Raw genomic sequence first — 20529 nt, 5'->3', positions numbered from 1 at the left:
CAAGGCTACCATCCCTAGAAATCTTCCAGAGAGGATTGCATAGTCTCTCCATGAAAGTTTCACTGAGGTTGTTCAAGTGGATAAAAGGGACATCCCTGTTCAAACAAAGTACTGAGCATGAGGAGAACTGTGGCCCCCTGCTAGCCCAGTCAGCCAAAGTGAACACCACCTCTACCTTTCTTCTACCACTAACCGAGCACAGGACCCTGATCTGTGTGGCCTGTGGAATTTGGCCTGCTGCACTAATCCATTTGAATTTATTACCTAACATGCAGTAGTTGATTAAAGTGGCAATTCGATGATTCTATGTACTAGATATTAATTCCAAAGCATTAACTTGAATTGGATTCCCAGTGCTGGTTTTAAAAGTAAAGTGAGGAATCCAAAGTCTCTCTTTGCTTTCTAAACATGTGGATGGGGTGGGCACCACTTTAAAATGGGGAAGAAGGGCAGGGAAAGGGAGGTGAGGTTTTGGACAATGAATAGGGAAACAAACATGCCTGTGAGGAATAGATTTACATTTTTTATTAAAGCTAATGTTAAAATTATATAATACACAGGTTGAGAAAAGAGTGTCTGTACATCTGGGTATAGTGCTTAGATTATCCACAAATACAAAGTTTGTTTTTAGAAGTCATAAGATACATATCATACATAATCAGCAATAACCCAGATTTAGGTGAATACATTTAAGAATACAGTTTAGATATTAGCATCCAAGTATTTGGAGACATCACTCATGAAAAGTTGTACAGAGATGTGGTTGTGGGAAGCAAAATTTATCAATGAGTGAAGATTGTCCCTCAGTAACTGAGAATTAGGTTGGTTGTCCATTTAGAAAATACAATATATCAAGGAAGTATTTCAGTTACTTTCCTTACTGTGCTTCTCAGCGGAACTCTAGCACATCCCTCTGGTATTGCCGATGTCCAGTGATGTGTTTTATGTTAGATGTCCCTCGACCATCCGATGGTGTCCGACACCATGAGTTGCCGCATCAGCCGAGCATAGCGCTGACCGATTCCTCATTCTCTCAACACTCACTGATTACTGGGATTCCATGCGCCCAAGGATCTGACGATCAGCATGTGTGTCTGAACCTGGTAATCCCTAGCTCTCAAGATGTCAGCCAGAGGGGCGTATTTCTCCACTTTTTGAGCTCGGGTATCATGGAAGGCCGGGGTCCTGTTCTCAAAGGGCACTGTGACATCCACTATGATGATCTTCTTCCAGTCCTCGTTGGTGATGATGATGTCCGGTTGCAGTTGGCTGTCGGTTCCGGGGTTGGCGGCATTCACAGCAACCTTCCCTACGGGTGACGGGATGGCTCTGACCAGGCGATCGTGGATGGCGTTATGTCGCAGCTGCCAGGCTCTGGAATGGGGCTTGCAGTACACGGGACATGGGGTAGTGTCTCGTTGGCATAGCCGCGCTTCTTGCATTGCTTGTCCCGATTCCCATGGCGGATGGCTCCGTTCAGTGGAATGCAGTTGTGTAAGGCCCAGTGGATGAACCTCCAGTCGGCAAATAGGGTGAAGGAATTGGAATTGGCTGCTGGCGTCCCACTAGCACATCACCTCAAATGCCTTGCCCTGATCCAACTTCCGCTTCAGGTTTTCCACATACTGGCAGCAGATGGCATCCTTCAGGGTCCTCTCCAGCATGGTTCTGGCTCTCAAAGTGATGATTGTGTGGTCCGTGTTCTTCACCTGTGGCATTCCTGGCATTCCTCGCACCATGTCTAGCGGCAGCCAATACGCTTTTCCAGTTTCCATGTACCATTGTGGGCATGAGTCCAGAGCGAAGCCTTCCCCCTCTCTTCCAAATTCGCCTTCCAGGGAGCCGCTCAGATAGGTGGCTGGAGTTGGAGGGGGTCCTGGTGATTCGCCTCTTGGTGACATCCTGCATGGCACTTTCTGCAATGTTCCTCACCATGGCGTCCAGGCATGTCAGAAGGCAGAAGACATGAGTGATCACTTCAGCGTTGCATAGAGCACCCATTTGAGGGACCTTGGCACCGCCCTGCCTGTGCGAGATGTACACCAATTCATTGCTGGCTCTCTGGGGAAGAAACATCCACTTCTTCACTAGCTGCCTGATGGTGTTGTCTGCCTTGTTCAGAGGTACCTTCGGCATGGCTGATCCCCTCAGGACAAATGAGATATGGGGGATCAGGAAGGTGTTCAAGGCGTTGATCTTCTGCCATGGTGCCAGTAGGGAGGAGTCGATCCTGGCCACGTCTTGTAGGATCTCCACGATGGTATCCTCAGGTATCTTCAGGACACAGACACCTGTGGGTGTGCCGAGATGTTGGTATGCTTGCCTGTCCTTGAGGAAGATCATGGGTTCACCCTGGATTTGAAATGGCGTCACCTGGACCGAGTCCCTTCTACTGCCATCGGTATGCAGGGTTGCGCACGTCATACACTCAGCTAAGTTCCCTTCCCCTTCCTCAACTGACTCCTCTGTTCTTGCCTGGTGGGATTGGCTTGATTTCGGCAGAGTTTTGAACAGCTCCTTGCTTGCAGTCTGGTTTGCATCCGCCTTTGTGCCCCCTACCGCCTCCTCCTCACTGGGCATTGAAGGTGTTTCTGCGCCCAGTTGTAACAATGCATCCATAATCACATTCAGGGTGCTGGTAGGGTCCCTGCCAAGTATGGCATGCCATTCATTGTAGAAGCAGCAGGTCTGCAGAGTGGCCCCAGATTTGTTGTTGCCCTTCCATGCTTTCTGATATCTCTGCTGAAGTTTCTTGGCTTTCACCTGGCACTGCTGCTTGTTCCTTTTGTGCCAAGTATGGCATCCCCTGTGCAATGTGCATATAGATGTCTAGATTCCTTTCGCTGTTCCTTAACTGGCTTACACAGCCTCTTCTCCCCACAGGCCAAGGAGATCCAGGACTTGTAGGCAAGAGCATGTCTCAGTATAGCTCTGTCTGTGCCGAGCTGGCATGGTGAGATGCTTACAAATGTGGGTTAGTAGGTGTGCTTTCCAAGGCAGGCAACCAGAAAAAGGCATTTCAAAACATGCGGAGGTTTTTAAAGGGGAAAGGTGGGGATCTGGTATCTGTGGTCCCTGGGCAGTGGAGTGCAAAATTGTGACTATAGTGACCACTCTTGTGGGGACAGGAGCATTGTGGGACAGCTAGTGGAGCACTGTTAGGATCAACACAGGTGGTACAGTGTCTACACTAGCACTTTGTCAACGGAAGTAGGTGGACTTTGGCTCTGCATTGTCTGAGGAGGTAGTGATATTGCATCAAGGAAACAGGGTGCTTACATTGGGGGAGACAAATGTGGATCCGATTGCGAAAGAAATTGATGTAAGTTGCTCCAACTTTGTAGGATAGATCAGGCTGTAGACTGGGATTTCCAAATGAGCCTAAAAGTTAGGATGCCCAATTTTCAATGGGTTTGGGGCCTTGCTCCGTTAGGGCTGGTCTACACTACATTGGCATATCTATGTCTCTCAGGGGTGTTACGAACCCTGAGCAACGTAGTTAAGCCAACCTAACCTCTGGTGAAGACAGCGTTAGGTCAATGGGATAATTCTTCTGTTTCCACCTAGCTACTGCCTCTTGGGCAAGAGGAGTCCCTTCGCCAATGGGAGAACCCTGCCACTGCCTTAGCGAGTGGTTACACTGAAGCACCTGGGCCATCCCTTGAGGGCAACTGCTCCCTAGTTGCTCATAGGAAACAATGGCTGTGTCAGCAGAATCGTCCTTGTCCTTCTACCATGTATGCTGTTATGTGGAGGATGTGGTATATTCACATTTTGCAGTAACTTGTGAAAATACCCATCTGACAAACTGAGATCCATGATACCTTAAATTTCATGATACCATGATTTCTTGACACCTTAAATAACTGCTTCTTGGAGCAGCTAGGCCTGGAACCCACAAGAGGACAGGCAATTCTTGATTTAATCCTAAGTGCAGCATAGGATCTGGTCCAAAAGGTGAATATAGCTGGACCGCTTGGTAATAGTGACCATAATATAATTAAATTTAACATCCCAGTGGTGGGGAAAACCCCACAGCAGCCCAACACTGTGGCATTTAATTTCAGAAAGGGGAACTACACAGAAATGAGGTGGTTAGTTACACAGAAATTAAAAGGTACAGTGCAAAAAGTGAAATCCCTGAAAGCTGCATGGAAACTTTTTAAAGACACAATAATAGAATCTCAACTTAAATGTATACCCCCAAATTTAAAAAAACATAGTAAAAGAATCAAAGTGCCACCATGGCTAAACAATAAAGTGAAAGAAGCAGTGAGAGGTAAAACGGCATCCTTTAAAAAGTGGAAGTTAAATCCTAGTGAGGAAAACAGAAAGGATCATAAACACTGGCAAATGAAGTGTAAACATATAATTAGAAAGGCCAAAAAAGAATTTGAAGAACAGCTAGCCAAAGACTCCAAAAGTAATAGCAAAATTGTTGGAATTTCTAAACATTACAGATAACAATTTCTTTACTCAAAAAGTGTTGCAGCCAACATAACGGAATTCTTTATTAGACCTTGTCATAACAAATAAAGAGGATCTGATCACAGAACTTAAAATTAATGGTAGCTTAGGTACAAGTGATCATGACTTGATCACATTTATAATGTGCAAACAGAATAAAGTCCAGACCAATAATTATAGATACTTGGTGCTTGAATAGGGCTGGTTTCACAAAGCTGAAAATAATTATGGGCTAACTCAGCTGGGAGGAAGAATTTAATCAGAAATCTGTGAATGATAACTGGGAACCATTTAAGAACACCTTCCTAGATTCTCACAAAGCCACAATTCTGCAACTTAGGAAGAAGGCTGTGCTGGTTATAAAACCCAATCTGGTTTAGAGGGGAAAATTTTTATATATATATATATATATATATATATATATATATATATATATACACACACACGCACGCACACACACCAATGGAAGAAAGGGAATGTTGATAGTAATGAATATAAATCAGAAGTTGGGAAGTGTAGAAAATTAATAAGGGAAGCAGAGGAAGAAATCAATCTATGAGCAGCAGAGTTAAAAAGAGTTTTTTAAATATCTTAGGAACAAAAAGCATCCTGACAATGGTATTGGTCCATTACTAGATGAAAATGGTAGGATTGTCAATAATAATGCAGAAGAGTCTTAAATGTTCAATAAATATTTCTGTTTTGTATTTGGAGAAAAAGCAGATGATATAGTCGCATCATATGATGCTGATAACGCCCTCCATTCCACTAGTATCTCTGGGGGTGTTACACAGAAGCTGCCAAAGTTAGATATTTTTAAATCAGTAGGTCCAGATAATTGGCAAACATTAAATGGATTAAAAACTGGCTAACTGACAAGTCCCAAAATATAATTGTAAACGGTGAACCATCAGCCAGCAGCATGTTTCCAGGGGGGTCCTGCAGGGATCGGTTCTTGACCCCACACTATTTAACATTTTAATCAATGACCTGGAAAAAAACAAACTGATAAAGTTTGCTGATGACTCATTTATAAAGTTTGCTGATGACACACTGATAAAGTTTGCCAATAACACAAAAACTGGGGGCACTGTAAATGATGAAGAGGACAGGTCACTGATACAGAGTGTTCTGGAAAGCTTGATAACCTGGGCACAAGCAAACAATATGCATTTTAATATGGTTAAATATAAATGTATACATCTAGGAACAAAGAAAGTAGGCCACTTACATGATGGGGGGCTCTATTCTGGGAAACAGTGACTCTGAAGAAGATTTGGGGATTGTGGTAGTTAGCTGAACATGAGCTTAAAGAGGGATGCTGTGGCTAAAAGAGCTAATGTGACACTGGGATGCATAGATGGGAATCCCGAGTAGGAGTAGAGAGGTTATTTTACATCTGTATTTGGCACTGGTGCGATGACTGCTGGAATACTCTATCCCCTTCTGGTGCCCACAATTCAAGAAGGATGTTGATAAATTCGAGAGGTTCAGAGAAGAGCTACAAGAAGATTAAAAAAAGAAATGGAGTACTTGTGGCACCTTAGAGACTAACCAATTTATTTGAGCATGAGCTTTCGTGAGCTACAGCTCACTTCATCGGATGCATACTGTGGAAAGCGTAGAAGACCTTTTTATACACACAAAGCATGAAAAAATACCTCCCCCCACCCCACTGTCCTGCTGGTAACAGCTTATCTAAAGTGATCACTCTCCTTACAATGTGTATGATAATCAAGTTGGGCCATTTCCAGCACAAATCCAGGTTTTCTCCCCCCCCACACACAAAACCACTCTCCTGCTGGTAATAGGGTTGGGGGGGGAGAAAACCTGGATTTGTGCTGGAAATGGCCCAACTTGATTATCATACACATTGTAAAGAGAGTGATCACTTTAGATAAGCTATTACCAGCAGGAGAGTGGGGTGTGGGGAGGTATTTTTTTTCATGCTTTGTGTGTATAAAAAGGTCTTCTACACTTTCCACAGTATGCATCCGATGAAGTGAGCTGTAGCTCACGAAAGCTCATGCTCAAATAAATTGGTTAGTCTCTAAGGTGCCACAAGTACTCCTTTCCTTTTTGCAAATATAGACTAACATGGCTGTTACTCTGAAACCTGTCAAGAAGATTAAAGGATTTGACAACATGCCTTCTATCAATAAACTCAAAATGCTCAATCTCTTTAGTTTAACAAAGGAAGGTTAAGGGTTGACTTGATTACAATCTATAAGTATCTACATGGGGAATACATATTTAATAACGGGTTCTTCAATCTAGAAGAGAAACATAATCCAATGGCTGGTAGTTGAAGCTAAACAAATTCAGACTGGATATAAGATATAAATTTTTGACAGTGAAGGTAATTAACCACTGAAACAATTTACCAAGTGTTCTGGTGGATTCTCCATCACCAACTGTTTTAAAATTAGGATTAGAAGTTTTTCTCAAAGGTCTGCTCTAGGAATCATTTTGGGTAAGGTCTCTGGCCCATGTCATACAGAAAGTCAGATTAGATGATCACAATGGACCCTTCTGGCCTTGGAACCTATTAATCTTTTGTCCTAACACCCATTGGAAACCTTCTCTTTACATATCATCATTCTGGGAACCTCATAACATTAGAGGAATGAGTCCAAGAAATCCTAATGTTTGGTTATATGATCCAGTTCTACACTCCACCTCCCTCCCTCATCGATTCTCAGGGACCCTTCTCACAAGAGGTTACTCATCCAAGAGGTCAATACTCTCCTCACTCTTGAAACTATAGAAGAGGTTTATGCATGTTACAGACAGAAAGGTTTCTATTAAAAATATTTCCTCAAGAAGGAAAGAGGTTGGAGACTGTCACAGGGCGGGACTCACCCCTGCAGCACCTCCTGCTGGTCTCTCAGGGAATTAGCTCTTCCAGCCTCTGGAGTGCCCTCTGCAGGCCAGTGTCTCACTGCCACTGGCCCCTGTGTCCCTCCCAGAGCCTGATGCCCCTTTCCCTGGGGTGCTGCCCCCTGGCAGTACCCCCACAGTCTCTGGTCTCCCCTCCCCAGGGAACCCCCACCCACTATCCCCACCTCGCCTCAGTCTTTGGCTACTGCCAGTCACCATTGAGCCCCCGCACACTGGGGCAGACGGCAGTGTATAAGCCAATCATCACAGGCAAGGGAGGTTTGGACCTGCTGCCTCTGCCTACCCATGGGCTGCCCCCTGCAACCCCAGTACCCTTTTTGGCTTTCCACTAGGCCTACAGCCTGGGGGGTTTCTGGGTCGGAGCTCCCCAGGTCCTCTGGCCTACCCTTAGGTACCCAGGTATGCTCCCCAGCAGCCAGGCCCTTCTCCCTCTAAAGGCAGAGAGAGAGTCCATCTGCTCCCGGCCCACTGCCCTCTTATAAGGGCCAGCTGAGCTCTGATTGGGGCATGGCCACAGCTGAGCCTGCTTCCCCCAATCAGCCTGGGAACTGCTTGCTCCCAGCCACAGCCTTCTCTTGGGCTGTTTTAAGCCCTTTAAGGTGAAAGCAGGTGACCACCCTGCTACAGAGACCCATTCCAGACCTCTGGCTACTCAATGAACTCGATTACAATCTATACCTTCATTCAATGCATAAGGTTTGGATGGTGACTGTAGCAGTGATCATTCCAACTCTAGATCCAGAAGACTGGTTTGTGCCTCCCGTCCTTCAAAATGCCTACTTTCATGGTGCTAGCGATCTTGCACACAGAAAGTACCTCAGGTTTGTGGTAGGTTGAAACCACAACCAGTACAGGCCTATCCCCAGTGCCAAGACTTTTCATAAAGTTGTTATCTGTAGTGGTAACTTGCCTGAGAAGGATGGGGATATCAGTACACCCATATTTGGATCACAGGCTCATCAAGGAGAGGTCTCATCAGGGAGAGCAGTACAGCGGTGCATAGACAATCCAGGAAGTTTTTGGAAAGCGTAGGGGACAATTTCCTGGTGCAAGTGCTAGAGGAGCCAACTAGGGGGGGAGCTTTTCTTGATCTGCTGCTCACAAACCGGGAAGAATTAGTAGGGGAAGCAAAAGTGGATGGGAATCTGGGAGGCAGTGACCATGAGTTGGTTGAGTTCAGGATCCTGACACAGGGAAGAAAGGTAAGCAGCAGGATACGGATCCTGGACTTCAGGAAAGCAGACTTCGAATTCCTCAGGGAACGGATGGGTAGGATCCCCTGGGGGACTAACATGAAGGGGAAAGGAGTCCAGGAGAGCTGGCTGTATTTCAAGGAATCCCTGTTGAGGTTACAGGGACAGACCATCCCGATGTGTCGAAAGAATACTAAGTATGGCAGGCGACCAGCTTGGCTTAACGGTGAAATCCTAGCAGATCTTAAGCATAAAAAAGAAGCTTACAAGAAGTGGAAGGTTGGACATATGACCAGGGAAGAGTATAAAAATATTGCTCGGGCATGTAGGAAAGAAATTAGGAGGGCCAAATCGCACCTGGAGCTGCAGCTAGCGAGAGATGTTAAGAGTAACAAGAAGGGTTTCTTCAGGTATGTTGGCAACAAGAAGAAAGCCAAGGAAAGTGTGGGCCCCTTAATGAATGAGGGAGGCAACCTAGTGACAGAGGATGTGGAAAAAGCTAATGTACTCTATGCTTTTTTTGCCTCTGTCTTCACGAACAAGGTCAGCTCCCAGACTGCTGTGCTGGGCATCACAACATGGGGAATAGATGGCCAGCCCTCTGTGGAGAAAGAGGTGGTTAGGGACTATTTAGAAAAACTGGACGTGCACAAGTCCATGGGGCCGGATGAGTTGTATCGGAGAGTGCTAAAGGAACTGGCGGCTGTGATTGCAGAGCCATTGGCCATTATCTTTGAAAACTCGTGGCGAACGGGGGAAGTCCCGGATGACTGGAAAAAGGCTAATGTAGTGCCAATCTTTAAAAAAGGGAAGAAGGAGGATCCTGGGAACTACAGGCCAGTCAGCCTCACTTCAGTCCCCGGAAAAATCATGGAGCAGGGCTCAAAGAATCAATCCTGAAGCACTTACATGAGAGGAAAGTGATCAGGAACAGTCAGCATGGATTCACCAAGGGAAGGTCATGCCTGACTAATCTAATCGCCTTCTATGATGAGATTACTGGTTCTGTGGATGAAGGGAAAGCAGTGGATGTATTGTATCTTGACTTTAGCAAAGCTTTTGACACGGTCTCCCACAGTATTCTTGTCAGCAAGTTAAGGAAGTATGGGCTGGATGAATGCACTATAAGGTGGGTAGAAAGTTGGCTAGATTGTCGGGCTCAACGGGTAGTGATCAATGGCTCCATGTCTAGTTGGCAGCCGGTGTCAAGTGGAGTGCCCCAGGGGTCGGTCCTGGGGCCGGTTTTGTTCAATATCTTCATAAATGATCTGGAGGATGGTGTGGATTGCACTCTCAGCAAATTTGTGGATGATACTAAACTGGGAGGAGTGGTAGATACGCTGGAGGGCAGAGTTAGGATACAGAGGGACCTAGACAAATTGGAGGATTGGGCCAAAAGAAATCTGATGAGGTTCAATAAGGATAAGTGCAGGGTCCTGCACTTAGGACGGAAGAACCCAATGTACCGCTACAGACTAGGGACTGAATGACTAGGCAGCAGTTCTGCGGAAAAGGACCTAGAGGTGACAGTGGATGAGAAGCTGGATATGAGCCGGCAGTGTGCCCTTGTTGCCAAGAAGGCCAATGGCATTTTGGGATGTATAAGTAGGGGCATAGCGAGCAGATCGAGGGACATGATCGTCCCCCTCTATTCGACATTGGTGAGGCCTCATCTGGAGTACTGTGTCCAGTTTTGGGCCCCACACTAAAAGAAGGATGTGGATAAATTGGAGAGAGTCCAGCGAAGGGCAACAAGAATGATTAGGGGTCTGGAACACATGAGTTATGAGGAGAGGCTGAGGGAACTGGGATTGTTTAGTCTGCAGAAGAATCATAGAATCATAGAATATCAGGGTTGGAAGGGACCCCAGAAGGTCATCTAGTCCAATCCCCTGCTCAAAGCAGGACCAATTCCCAGTTAAATCATCCCAGCCAGGGCTTTGTCAAGCCTGACCTTAAAAACCTCTAAGGAAGGAGATTCTACCACCTCCCTAGGTAACGCATAACCAAGCAGAGGCCTTTGCTGAAAGAAGCATCCATTCTAGATGCCCCAAGTGGTAGCTTTACAAATGTCTGCAATGGGGACATTTTATAAAGAAGCACCTAAAGCTGCCAGAACTCTCATGGAATGTTCCCTATTATTTGGTCATTATAATTTGACTGCCTTGTAGCACAAATTGATGTACTACAAAGCTCATTTCATCAGCCTCTCTGTTGACCTGGGGTTTCCCTTCATCTTTTCAGCACAGAAAACAAACAGTCTTGGAGAAGACCAAAAGGGTCTGGTCCTTTGAAGATAAAATGCAAAGGGCCTTTTCATAGAATCATAGAATATCAGGGTTGGAAGGGACCCCAGAAGGTCATCTAGTCCAACCCCCTGCTCGAAGCAGGACCAATTCCCAGTTAAATCATCCCAGCCAGGGCTTTGTCAAGCCTGACCTTAAAAACCTCTAAGGAAGGAGATTCTACCACCTCCCTAGGTAACGCATTCCAGTGTTTCACCACCCTTTTAGTGAAAAAGTTTTTCCTAATATCCAATCTAAACCTCCCCCACTGCAACTTGAGACCATTACTCCTCGTTCTGTCATCTGCTACCATTGAGAACAGTCTAGAGCCATCCTCTTTGGAACCCCCTTTCAGGTAGTTGAAAGCAGCTATCAAATCCCCCCTCATTCTTCTCTTCTGCAGGCTAAACAATCCCAGCTCCCTCAGCCTCTCCTCATAAGTCATGTGTTCTAGACCCCTAATCATTTTTGTTGCCCTTCGCTGGACTCTCTCCAATTTATCCACATCCTTCTTGTAGTGTGGGGCCCAAAACTGGACACAGTACTCCAGATGAGGCCTCACCAATGTCGAATAGAGGGGAACGATCACGTCCCTCGATCTGCTCGCTATGCCCCTACTTATACATCCCAAAATGCCATTGGCCTTCTTGGCAACAAGGGCACACTGCTGACTCATATCCAGCTTCTCGTCCACTGTCACCCCTAGGTCCTTTTCCACAGAACTGCTGCCTAGCCATTCGGTCCCTAGTCTGTAGCGGTGCATTGGGTTCTTCCGTCCTAAGTGCAGGACCCTGCACTTATCCTTATTGAACCTCATCAGATTTCTTTTGGCCCAATCCTCCAATTTGTCTAGGTCCTTCTGTATCCTATCCCTCCCCTCCAGCGTATCTACCACTCCTCCCAGTTTAGTATCATCCGCAAATTTGCTGAGAGTGCAATCCACACCATCCTCCAGATCATTTATGAAGATATTGAACAAAACCGGCCCCAGGACCGACCCCTGGGGCACTCCACTTGACACCGGCTGCCAACTAGACATGGAGCCATTGATCACTACCCGTTGAGCCCGACAATCTAGCCAGCTTTCTACCCACCTTATAGTGCATTCATCCAGCCCATACTTCCTTAACTTGCTGACAAGAATACTGTGGGAGACCGTGTCAAAAGCTTTGCTAAAGTCAAGCAGTGTCTGATACATGGCACATTCAAAGGTGTCTGATACATGGCACAGCTGACAGGCACAGACTCACTTTTTATTATTCAGTTTCAGGCTCACTAGAAATTCTCTATTGAACAGTGCAATCAGGATATGATCATGATCAGCATTAGCGTCTGCGAGGGCGTCTCCACAACCAATCCGCTACAGCCAAAATAGTCCTGCTTGAAACAGGACTATGTTAATGCAAACAAGGTACATTTTAGTTCATGACAGCAGGGTCTACATGGGGCAGTTACAGTACAAATTTTTAGTGTGCACTGCAATTCATACCCCCAGAGTCCACACTGTGGCACTGTGTAGACAAGCCCTTATATGCCATTTGCAATTACATCAATTCCGTGAGTCCCTCTAGCACTTTGTGGTGACATCCCTGGTGCTCTTCTGGAGACAGAGAAATGCCAAATGGCCTTCCCTGCCATTTATATCTGCCTAAAGAAGTCCAGATGTTTGTCAAAGAGCTGCTTTCTGATCACGTTTTACCTGCCAGAAGCCATCTGTGGTGTCTGAACAGAACAGCTCCCTTGTGAGGCTGGGCAGGATCCCTCCAGTGGCTAAGAAAGTACAATGGGAGTGTTTTAGAGCTTCACTGAGGTATATGGGGTGAATACCAGAGTTTGTGTAGTATTTTAATAGCTACTGGACTGGTGTCCAGTCTGTCAATCATTTCACTTTTTTTAGACTCCCCTCTCCAGAAAGTTGTCAAGCTAGTATTTAAGTTCTTTCTTCACTGTGTGGTGCATGTAGCAGTTTCAGCTTAGGACTGATTTCCAAGTGATATTCTCCAGGAAAATCCAAGACCTTTACAAAAATCCCCATATTGATTATTTGCTGGAACTGTCTGCTACCTTGCAGATCATTACATCATCCATCACTTGTAATAGCTGCAGCTTATCACTTGATTCTGACCAAAGCAGAAGCACTTAACAGTGTTTCAGTTATTTCCTGGTCTGGTTTGTGAAGCTGGACTGTGTGTGGATACTTCACTGTCCTGGGACGACACTAATGGGACACTGCAGAATGTTAGCCTTGCAGCTGCTTCAGCGTTTGTCCACGAGGCTGCAGAATGCTTGCTTCACAGACAGCCTCATGCACTGGCATTGCAGACGGGCGTGGAATGTTGCTCAAGGCCTTTGCCAAAGTGACTCAGGGCCTCTGGTCAGCCACAAAGTAGAATTAGACAAGTAAAAACTTTTTAACTCCACATTGCGAACTGCATTTAAATATTACACATGAGAAACAATCTGCAGTGCTTAACAACAGGTTTTATTGGTCCTGCAAAACCCAGGAACAGTGCTACATATTTTTGAGCACTACCTACTGGCACCTTATCTATTACCTATTTATGTACATATATGCAGAGACAGAACAGTCCTTCTGCATCGCAACTGTTTGGGATTAATCTTCCCAAATCTAGCACCTTCTTTTTTCAAGCTAAATTTATTTGCTTATTTTCTGCCTGTATTTCTAATCTGTCTGGTCCCATTTCCAAAGCAATGAAGTATTTGTAGACACTGAATTTGATGTGATAGGTTTCACAACCTTTTGTATTAACTTTCCACAAATATTCAGACAAGCAACTGTTTCCTTTCATTCTTAATAAATTTGGGGCAAGGAGAATGTTGTAAAGACTCGTACAGATGTGCATTTGTTCTGGACATACTTGTGTATCTATTGTGAGAGCGCCTTGTGGGATGGTCTGAGTTGGATATTAGGAAACACTGTTTCACTAGGAAGGTGGTGAAGCACTGGAATGGGTTACCTAGGGAGGTGGTGGAATCTCCATTCTTAGAGGTTTTTAAGGCCTGGCTTGACAAAGCCCTGGCTGGCATGATTTAGTTGGTATTGGTCCTGCTTTGAGCAGGGGGTTGGACTAGAAGACCTCCTGAGGTCTCTTCCAACTCTAATCTTCTATGATTTGCGAGTCACTCAGTGAGGGGGGAGAAACGATCCCATGTGATTTATGTGCCTAGTCACACAGCAGAAATAGTGAATATTTGAAGCGATAGTCCTGGCAAATAGTCTGTGAGCAGACCATAGGCTGAAACATGTCTATGTAAACCATGCAGTGCCTGGATAATTCAGAGAGAAAGGCACTTGTCGGGCCCTATCACTACCTCAGCAGAGCACGCAAGCCTGGAGTTCATGCTCAAACTCTGCCTCTGCTGGGGCTTGACTTCATTGTCAACTCAGAAACAATTACACAACTTTCCATGTAGCTTCCCCCAGTACATTCTTGACACACAACACACCCGCTTGCACCCGCACCCAAAGAACTTGTGTACTCCTTGTACTGCAGTCAAGTTTACTCTGCTGTACAGCCCAGGGCATGGAGGGTGTGGTCGGGGCTCTCTGGGTATACAATAATTGTTATTGTCAATCACTAATAATCCAAAAATGGCTGAATATATTTTATTCAAATTAAAACAAACTCAGCCTCCCTAAAACACCAACAACCGAAACCCCTTTGATGCTGGCGCAAAGCCTGGAAAGTGTCACATCCATGGTAAGTGGTTTCAAAAAGTTCTGAGTGAACCAGGTACTTATAAGAGCACTTTTTGTTTTATCCTTAGTTGTAGCTTGGACTATTCATTACCTGGGAAGACTAGACTGACTATGCATGTGGGGACAGGAAGGTTCCCCCAGGACATGCTGGCAGGAACCTGGGGGCATTTGTTGTTCTCCGTATTATCTCTGGATCAAGACCCGTTGGAGCTGGGCCTTGGGGGCTGGAATACCTGTGACTTATGTTTTCTTTTTTGAATGCAGGATCCAAGGAGGAGATCCAAGATGTGTACGAACATTCTGTTTAATGAAAGATGAACTCATCTGCATACTACAGAGAGCCAGAGTGGACAAAACATTCAGGAAATGAACAAGAACTGGAATCAGTGACTTATTTCCTGTATCTCTGAGCAGGTAGCGTAGTAACAGTCCTAGTCTGCCCCACACTGAGAAACAAAATGTGCTGGTAACCTCCATGATGCCCCCTCCTGCCTGCTCCCCGCCCACATTACCATATTGTGGTCACACAAAACCACCACTGCTCTCTCCTTTTAAGGCACAGACAGCACACACTGATCAGAAGGCACTCTGGGGGCATGGACTTATTCATTCCAACCCTGTGTCCAATGTTCGTTATCTGGAGAGCCTGCTGGGTAGACATAAACTGGTATTTTGGCATGGTCACAAACCTGTGGGAGTTTGGAGGCTTTTGGAAATGTTTTGGAAATGGGCAGACCTGTGAGACTAAAAGCTGAAGAGATGACATTATATAACCAAATAGCTCCTGCCTTTTTCATTTCCTCACTTAGGTCAAAGTCAGGCCAGCCTACTTCACTAACCCTGAATACTCTTATTTAAGCTTAAACTTAAGCACAGGATACTCTCTTCCATTTCTACACTGCAGGAGCTCTCTTAGGTCCTGACCCTGCAAGATGCTTCCACTGACTGCAATGGGAATTGAGGGTCCCTGCCACTTGGCAATTAACTATCCTTCAGCTGAGGCCAGGGTGGGCACAACTTGTAATTTTGCCTATCCTAGGATCTATCTGGAGGAGCAGTGAGGACATTCCAGATTCTGCTAGCATTTCCAGGAAAGAACTGGGGCTGAGAATCTTCTCAGAATCCATTACGTTACATGGAAGTGTTATTGGATTCCTCTTTCATCACTTCAGTCCTAGCTTAATTATCAAAGTAGTTATAAGGCCAGCCCTATAACTGTGCTCAGTAGCTCACTTACAGTGCATGTTTCAAAGCCTCTCTAAGCATCTTTCTGGAAAGCATGGGAATCATGGAGAAATGAGAGACTGTCCTCTTAATCCATTAGCCAGCAGGAGTCCTCCTCCTGCCTTCCTCATCATGATCATTGCCATCATCATCACCTGGCATAGTGAGACGCACACTGGAGTCCCTGGGAAAGCACCTGGGACAGTAAATGCTCAGGAGAGCCCCAGCTAACATTTCTGGAATCTTAAGATGTTTTCAGTGACCTGCAAATGAATTCTTCAAAATCAGCTGTGTCCTGTTCTAGCTTCTTTCTGGTGGAGGCAGATGGCTGGAAAAAACAAGGAGGGTTTTTTCTTGTTGCTTGCATTTACCTTAGAAATCCAGGAATTCATGGATTCACAAGTATTAAGGCCAGAAGGAAGCATTATGATCATCTAATCTGGGTTCCTGTATAACACAAGCCAGAGAATGTCACTCAGTGAGTCCTGCATCAAACCCATGATTTCTTATTGGAACATAAGAACACAGAACATAGGACTGGAAAGGACCTTCCGGGTCTTTGACTCCTGTCCCCAGCTATCGCAGCCAACCCTGTCAGATAATCCCATTCATACATGTATCAATCTACATTTTAAAACCAGTGACGTTGTTTGGCCCCACTACTCCTCTTGAAAGGCTGTTCCAGAATCACACTGCTCTAGAACTGAGCTAGAGCAGATTTGTTAGAAAGATATGCATATTAAATTTGACCTCAGTTCAGTATGCAACTGTGGTCAAAAAAGCAAACAAGATGCATACAGAATGGCACTGAGAATAATACAGAAGCTATTATAATGCCATTATATAACTCAGTTGGTGCAGCTTCCCCTGGACATGGTGCAGCTCTGATCAGCCCTCTCAGAAAGGATTTTGTGGAAGTGGAGGGTTTCAGAGGGCAAGGGTGATGAGAATGAACAGAGACTGGAAAAACTCTCATGTGAAAAGAGATTGGAAAGATTGGGATTGTTACCTTAGAGAGGAGACAGATCAGACTAATGAATGGTCTGGAGAAGGGAAATCGGGATCTTCTGCTCTCCCTGTCTTACAGCACAAGAACAAGGGGCCATATGATGAAATTAAAAGGTGTGATATTCAAAATTGATCAAACAAAATACTTTTTCACACAATGCATAATTAATCGGTGGAACTCGCTGCTACAAAAAGTCATTTAAGGATTTAGCAAGATTCAGAATGGGGTTGGACAGTTATATGGACATGAGAAATACCCAGAGTTCTCATGCTAATGAGAATGCGGGAAGGGATATTAGTCCCCCCACCCGTGCTTCAGGGCTGAAGCCAGTTTCTAACTACAGTAGAACCTCAGAGATACGAACACCTTGGGAATGGAGGTTGTTCATAACTCTGAAATGTTTGTAACTCTGAACAAAACATTATGGTTGTTATTTCAAAATACGGCTTTGAAACTTTACTACGCAGAACAAAAATGCTGCTTTCCCTTTTTTTTAGTAGTTTACGTTTAACACAGTATTGTGTTAAACGTATTATTTTATCTCTGCTGCTGCCTGATTGTGTACTTCTGCTTCCAAATGAGGTGTGTGGATCGCTGGTCAGTTCGTAAACTCTGATGTTCTACTGTAGGAGAGACCAGGCCGAGACCTGATGTGGGGGCAGATTTTCCCACAGCTGCTACCGTGAGGTGTGTGCACCCAGGGGTGGCAGGTTTGTATAATTTTTGGTGGTGCCCAGAATGGGTCCAAGTTCCACCCCCCGACACACCTGCCTAAGGCTCTGGGAGGGAGTTTGGGTGCGGGAGGGGGTGCGGGGTGCAGGCTCTGGGAGGGAGTTTGGGTGTGGCATGCGGGCTCTGGTCTGGGACAGGGGGTTGGGGTGCAGGAGGAGGGACGGGGGGCGGGCTCTGGGAGGGAGTTTGGGTGTGGCATGCGGGCTCTGGTCTGGGACAGGGGGTTGGGGTGCAGGAGGAGGGACGGGGGGCGGGCTCTGGGAGGGAGTTTGGGTGTGGGATGTGGGCTCTGGGCTGGGGCGGGGGGTTGGGGTGCAGGAGAGGGTGAGGGGGCAGTGCTTATCTCGGGCGGCTCCCGAAAGCAACCCGCACCCCTCTGGCAGTGGCACCTAGGTGGGGGTCTGGGGGTCTCCACGCGCCACCTGCCTGCAGGCACCACCCCCGCATCTCCCATTGGCCACAGTTCCTGGTCAATGGGAGCTGCGGATTCAGCGCTCGGGGCGGGGGCAGTGCAGGGAGATACCCCCCACCCCTAGGGCCACAGGGACATGCCGGCTGCTTCTGGGAGTGGCATGGAGCGAGGGTGAGCAGGAAGTCGCCTCAGCCCCGCTGCGCTGCCAGTGGTGGCAGCGGTGGCCGGGGGCCCCCAGCCCTTTTAAATCACCCGGGGGCAGCAGGCGGGGCTGGGAGACGCTCCGGGGGAGGCATGCAGGGCAGCAGGCACGGCCAGGGGAGAGACCCGGCCCCGAACATTGGTGGAACTGGGCCCCCGGGCCCTGAGTATTCCTGGAGCACGGGCACCACAGGCCCATATAACTTGCCACCCCTGTTTACATCTTCCTTTGAGGCAACTGGGGCTGGCCCCTGTCAGAGACAGGGCCTTGCCCTGGATGGATCTTGGTCTAACTCTTGTGTTCTTTGATGTGGGACCTTTGGAGTGGATCCCAGGGAAGTTTACTGTGAATTCTGAACTCCTTAATCAGTAATAATGGCTTCCTGTCGCCCAAGTGTCCATTGCCACTGAAATTATCCAGGTGTTAATAACAGCTAACCAATAACACTGTTGTAAATAGTCTAACCAAAACCTCTTCCCCCAGTTGGTCTGCTTTCATTCTGTTGGCTCCTGTGATATCACCATTTCACTAATTCTTCAGCCAACTGCAAAGTCTTTCATCATGGAGAGGGTCTGGATTTCTAAGGGCAAAAACAAACAGATTTGTATCTTAAACCTTTCAGGCTTTCTTTCTCCATCATAAAGAAGAAAGAAAAGGACACAAGCCCAGTCCCCCTCGCAGGTCACCACTAAACTAGAAGTAAAAGCAGGCTCTGGCCTAGATTCCCAAGGTTCTGCTTACAGTGCATGCTGGCCTATGGCTCTTCTTATGCAGTTCATCACATGTCCCAGCCAAATGCTGTTCAATTGACTTAACAAAGAGGAGGGTCCTGAACTCCAAGCGGCTTTCAGACCAAGGGCAGGATCCTGCACGCTGCGGACTTCCACCCCAGAACTAAACCCCCGTTGATGGCTGCAGGAATTGAGCCCACTTGGCACCTTGAAAGACTAGGTCTCTTATTCAATAGTATTCATCTCTTTCCTTTAGGAGGACTCTGACTGGCATAAGCCCCAGGCTCAGTAGAATGTGTGCTCAGTAGTAAAGGACCCCTGCTGCTCTGTACTGCAGTATTAGGTGGGCTGCATTGGACAGCTCCCACTTTAAAGTGTTTTCATTTCCTGGCCTTATGCTGCTACTTTTCTTTCACAAAACCAACCTATCAAGGCCTCAGGATCCCTCTGGACATGGAGAGCACATCTAGGGAGTAGTTTAGATGGGGAAGGGTTTGCAGTTCTGTCCATATAGGTTATCAGATGGGAAGAAGGGGAAGAGCTCTGCCTGGAAGAGTTATTCCAAGGGACCATTAAATAGGAGGAGGAATAGATTCCTTGGCCTTGGAATCAATGAAAAATAATCCTGACGTGCTGAACACTTGCAACTCCAAAGGGACTTGTAACTTCAAGGAGATGTACAGGTGCTCAGCAGCTCTCAGGATCAAGCATTGAATGTTTGTAGTATTTGTCCAAGGCAGGGGTTCAGTTTTTAAGCTCTCTTTCCTTGCCCTAAGAGAGTGGAGGACCCCGCTGGGAGTAGAAGTGAACGCCAGAGCTTCTCAAATGAGCATTACTCATTACTGAACCCTCAGCACTTTCCCAGAGCTCACAGGCAGCTGAGTTATATCCTCTTCCCAGGACAGCCAGTGTCACTGAGAGGAACCCAAAGTGGGCACAGCTCCCAGAGTTGTGTCTGTAGCCTCCTTCATTCATGCAAAGAACCCTCTGTTCCTTCGTCTTGTAAAGCTCAGATCCTTTTGAAATGTGAACATGGTTTTTAGTTTTTGCTGAGTCTGTTCTGCAAGGCTCTTGGGTGTTTTGGGTAAATTACAAACCAAAAAGGAAGAATAGGTTTTTTATATATGCAAATCTGTATATTTATGTCTGAGATGGAAACAAAGATGTCTGAATACGGTGATGTGCTCAGAAATATATTTATTTACTAATATATTTATCCACGTATCAAGTCTGCTCGTGTTTTTGTTCTGTATACAGTCATTAGAGGCTTGTGTTCTAAGAAGGTGCCTCCTTCCAATTCCACAGAAATAAATTATCTCAAATGATCTCATGTTAACATGAGGACACTCCCAAGCTCCTAGCTGTAGGTGGGAGCAGGAGGTGCAATCCAGTACGTGAGCAAAGTCAAGTACTTGAAAGTTGGTTGCCTGTGCAACTTTAATTCTGTTCACTTGTGCACCCAACTTGTGCACTGAATGAGGCAGAGGTCTCATAGGAAAAACAATATGTGGTCAAGTAATTAAAAACACATACACACAAAGAAGGCAAATTAAGGTTGCATGGGCTACCCTAAATCTGGCGTTTCCTAACTTTCAAGTGCTCCAATAGCACTTTGCAACCTAAATAATGTTCTTTCAATGTAGTTTGCTTCT

At 46.1% G+C, this 20529-nt stretch overlaps 1 protein-coding gene across 3 annotated transcripts in view; it reads left to right on the top strand.

Moving 5' to 3' along the window:
- RNF43 (ring finger protein 43) overlaps positions 1–20529 on the top strand; it is a 130709-nt gene that overhangs the window by 109405 nt on the left and 775 nt on the right. For 2 of the 3 annotated variants that reach the window (XM_073315639.1, XM_073315640.1), the window contains one exon: positions 14832–17572. In XM_073315639.1, coding sequence (XP_073171740.1) covers positions 14832–14875 — 44 coding nt within the window. In that variant the 3' untranslated portion in view covers positions 14876–17572. Of the gene's footprint in view, positions 1–14831; positions 17573–20529 lie in introns of those variants that run through there. The other variant, XR_012155431.1, reaches the window with a different exon arrangement.

This window comes from Lepidochelys kempii, chromosome 17 (genome assembly GCF_965140265.1).
Source record: "Lepidochelys kempii isolate rLepKem1 chromosome 17, rLepKem1.hap2, whole genome shotgun sequence".
Lineage (NCBI taxonomy): Eukaryota > Metazoa > Chordata > Testudines > Cheloniidae > Lepidochelys > Lepidochelys kempii.
The sequence above is the reverse complement of the archived record's forward strand: the minus strand, read 5'-3'. Positions and strand labels throughout refer to the sequence as shown.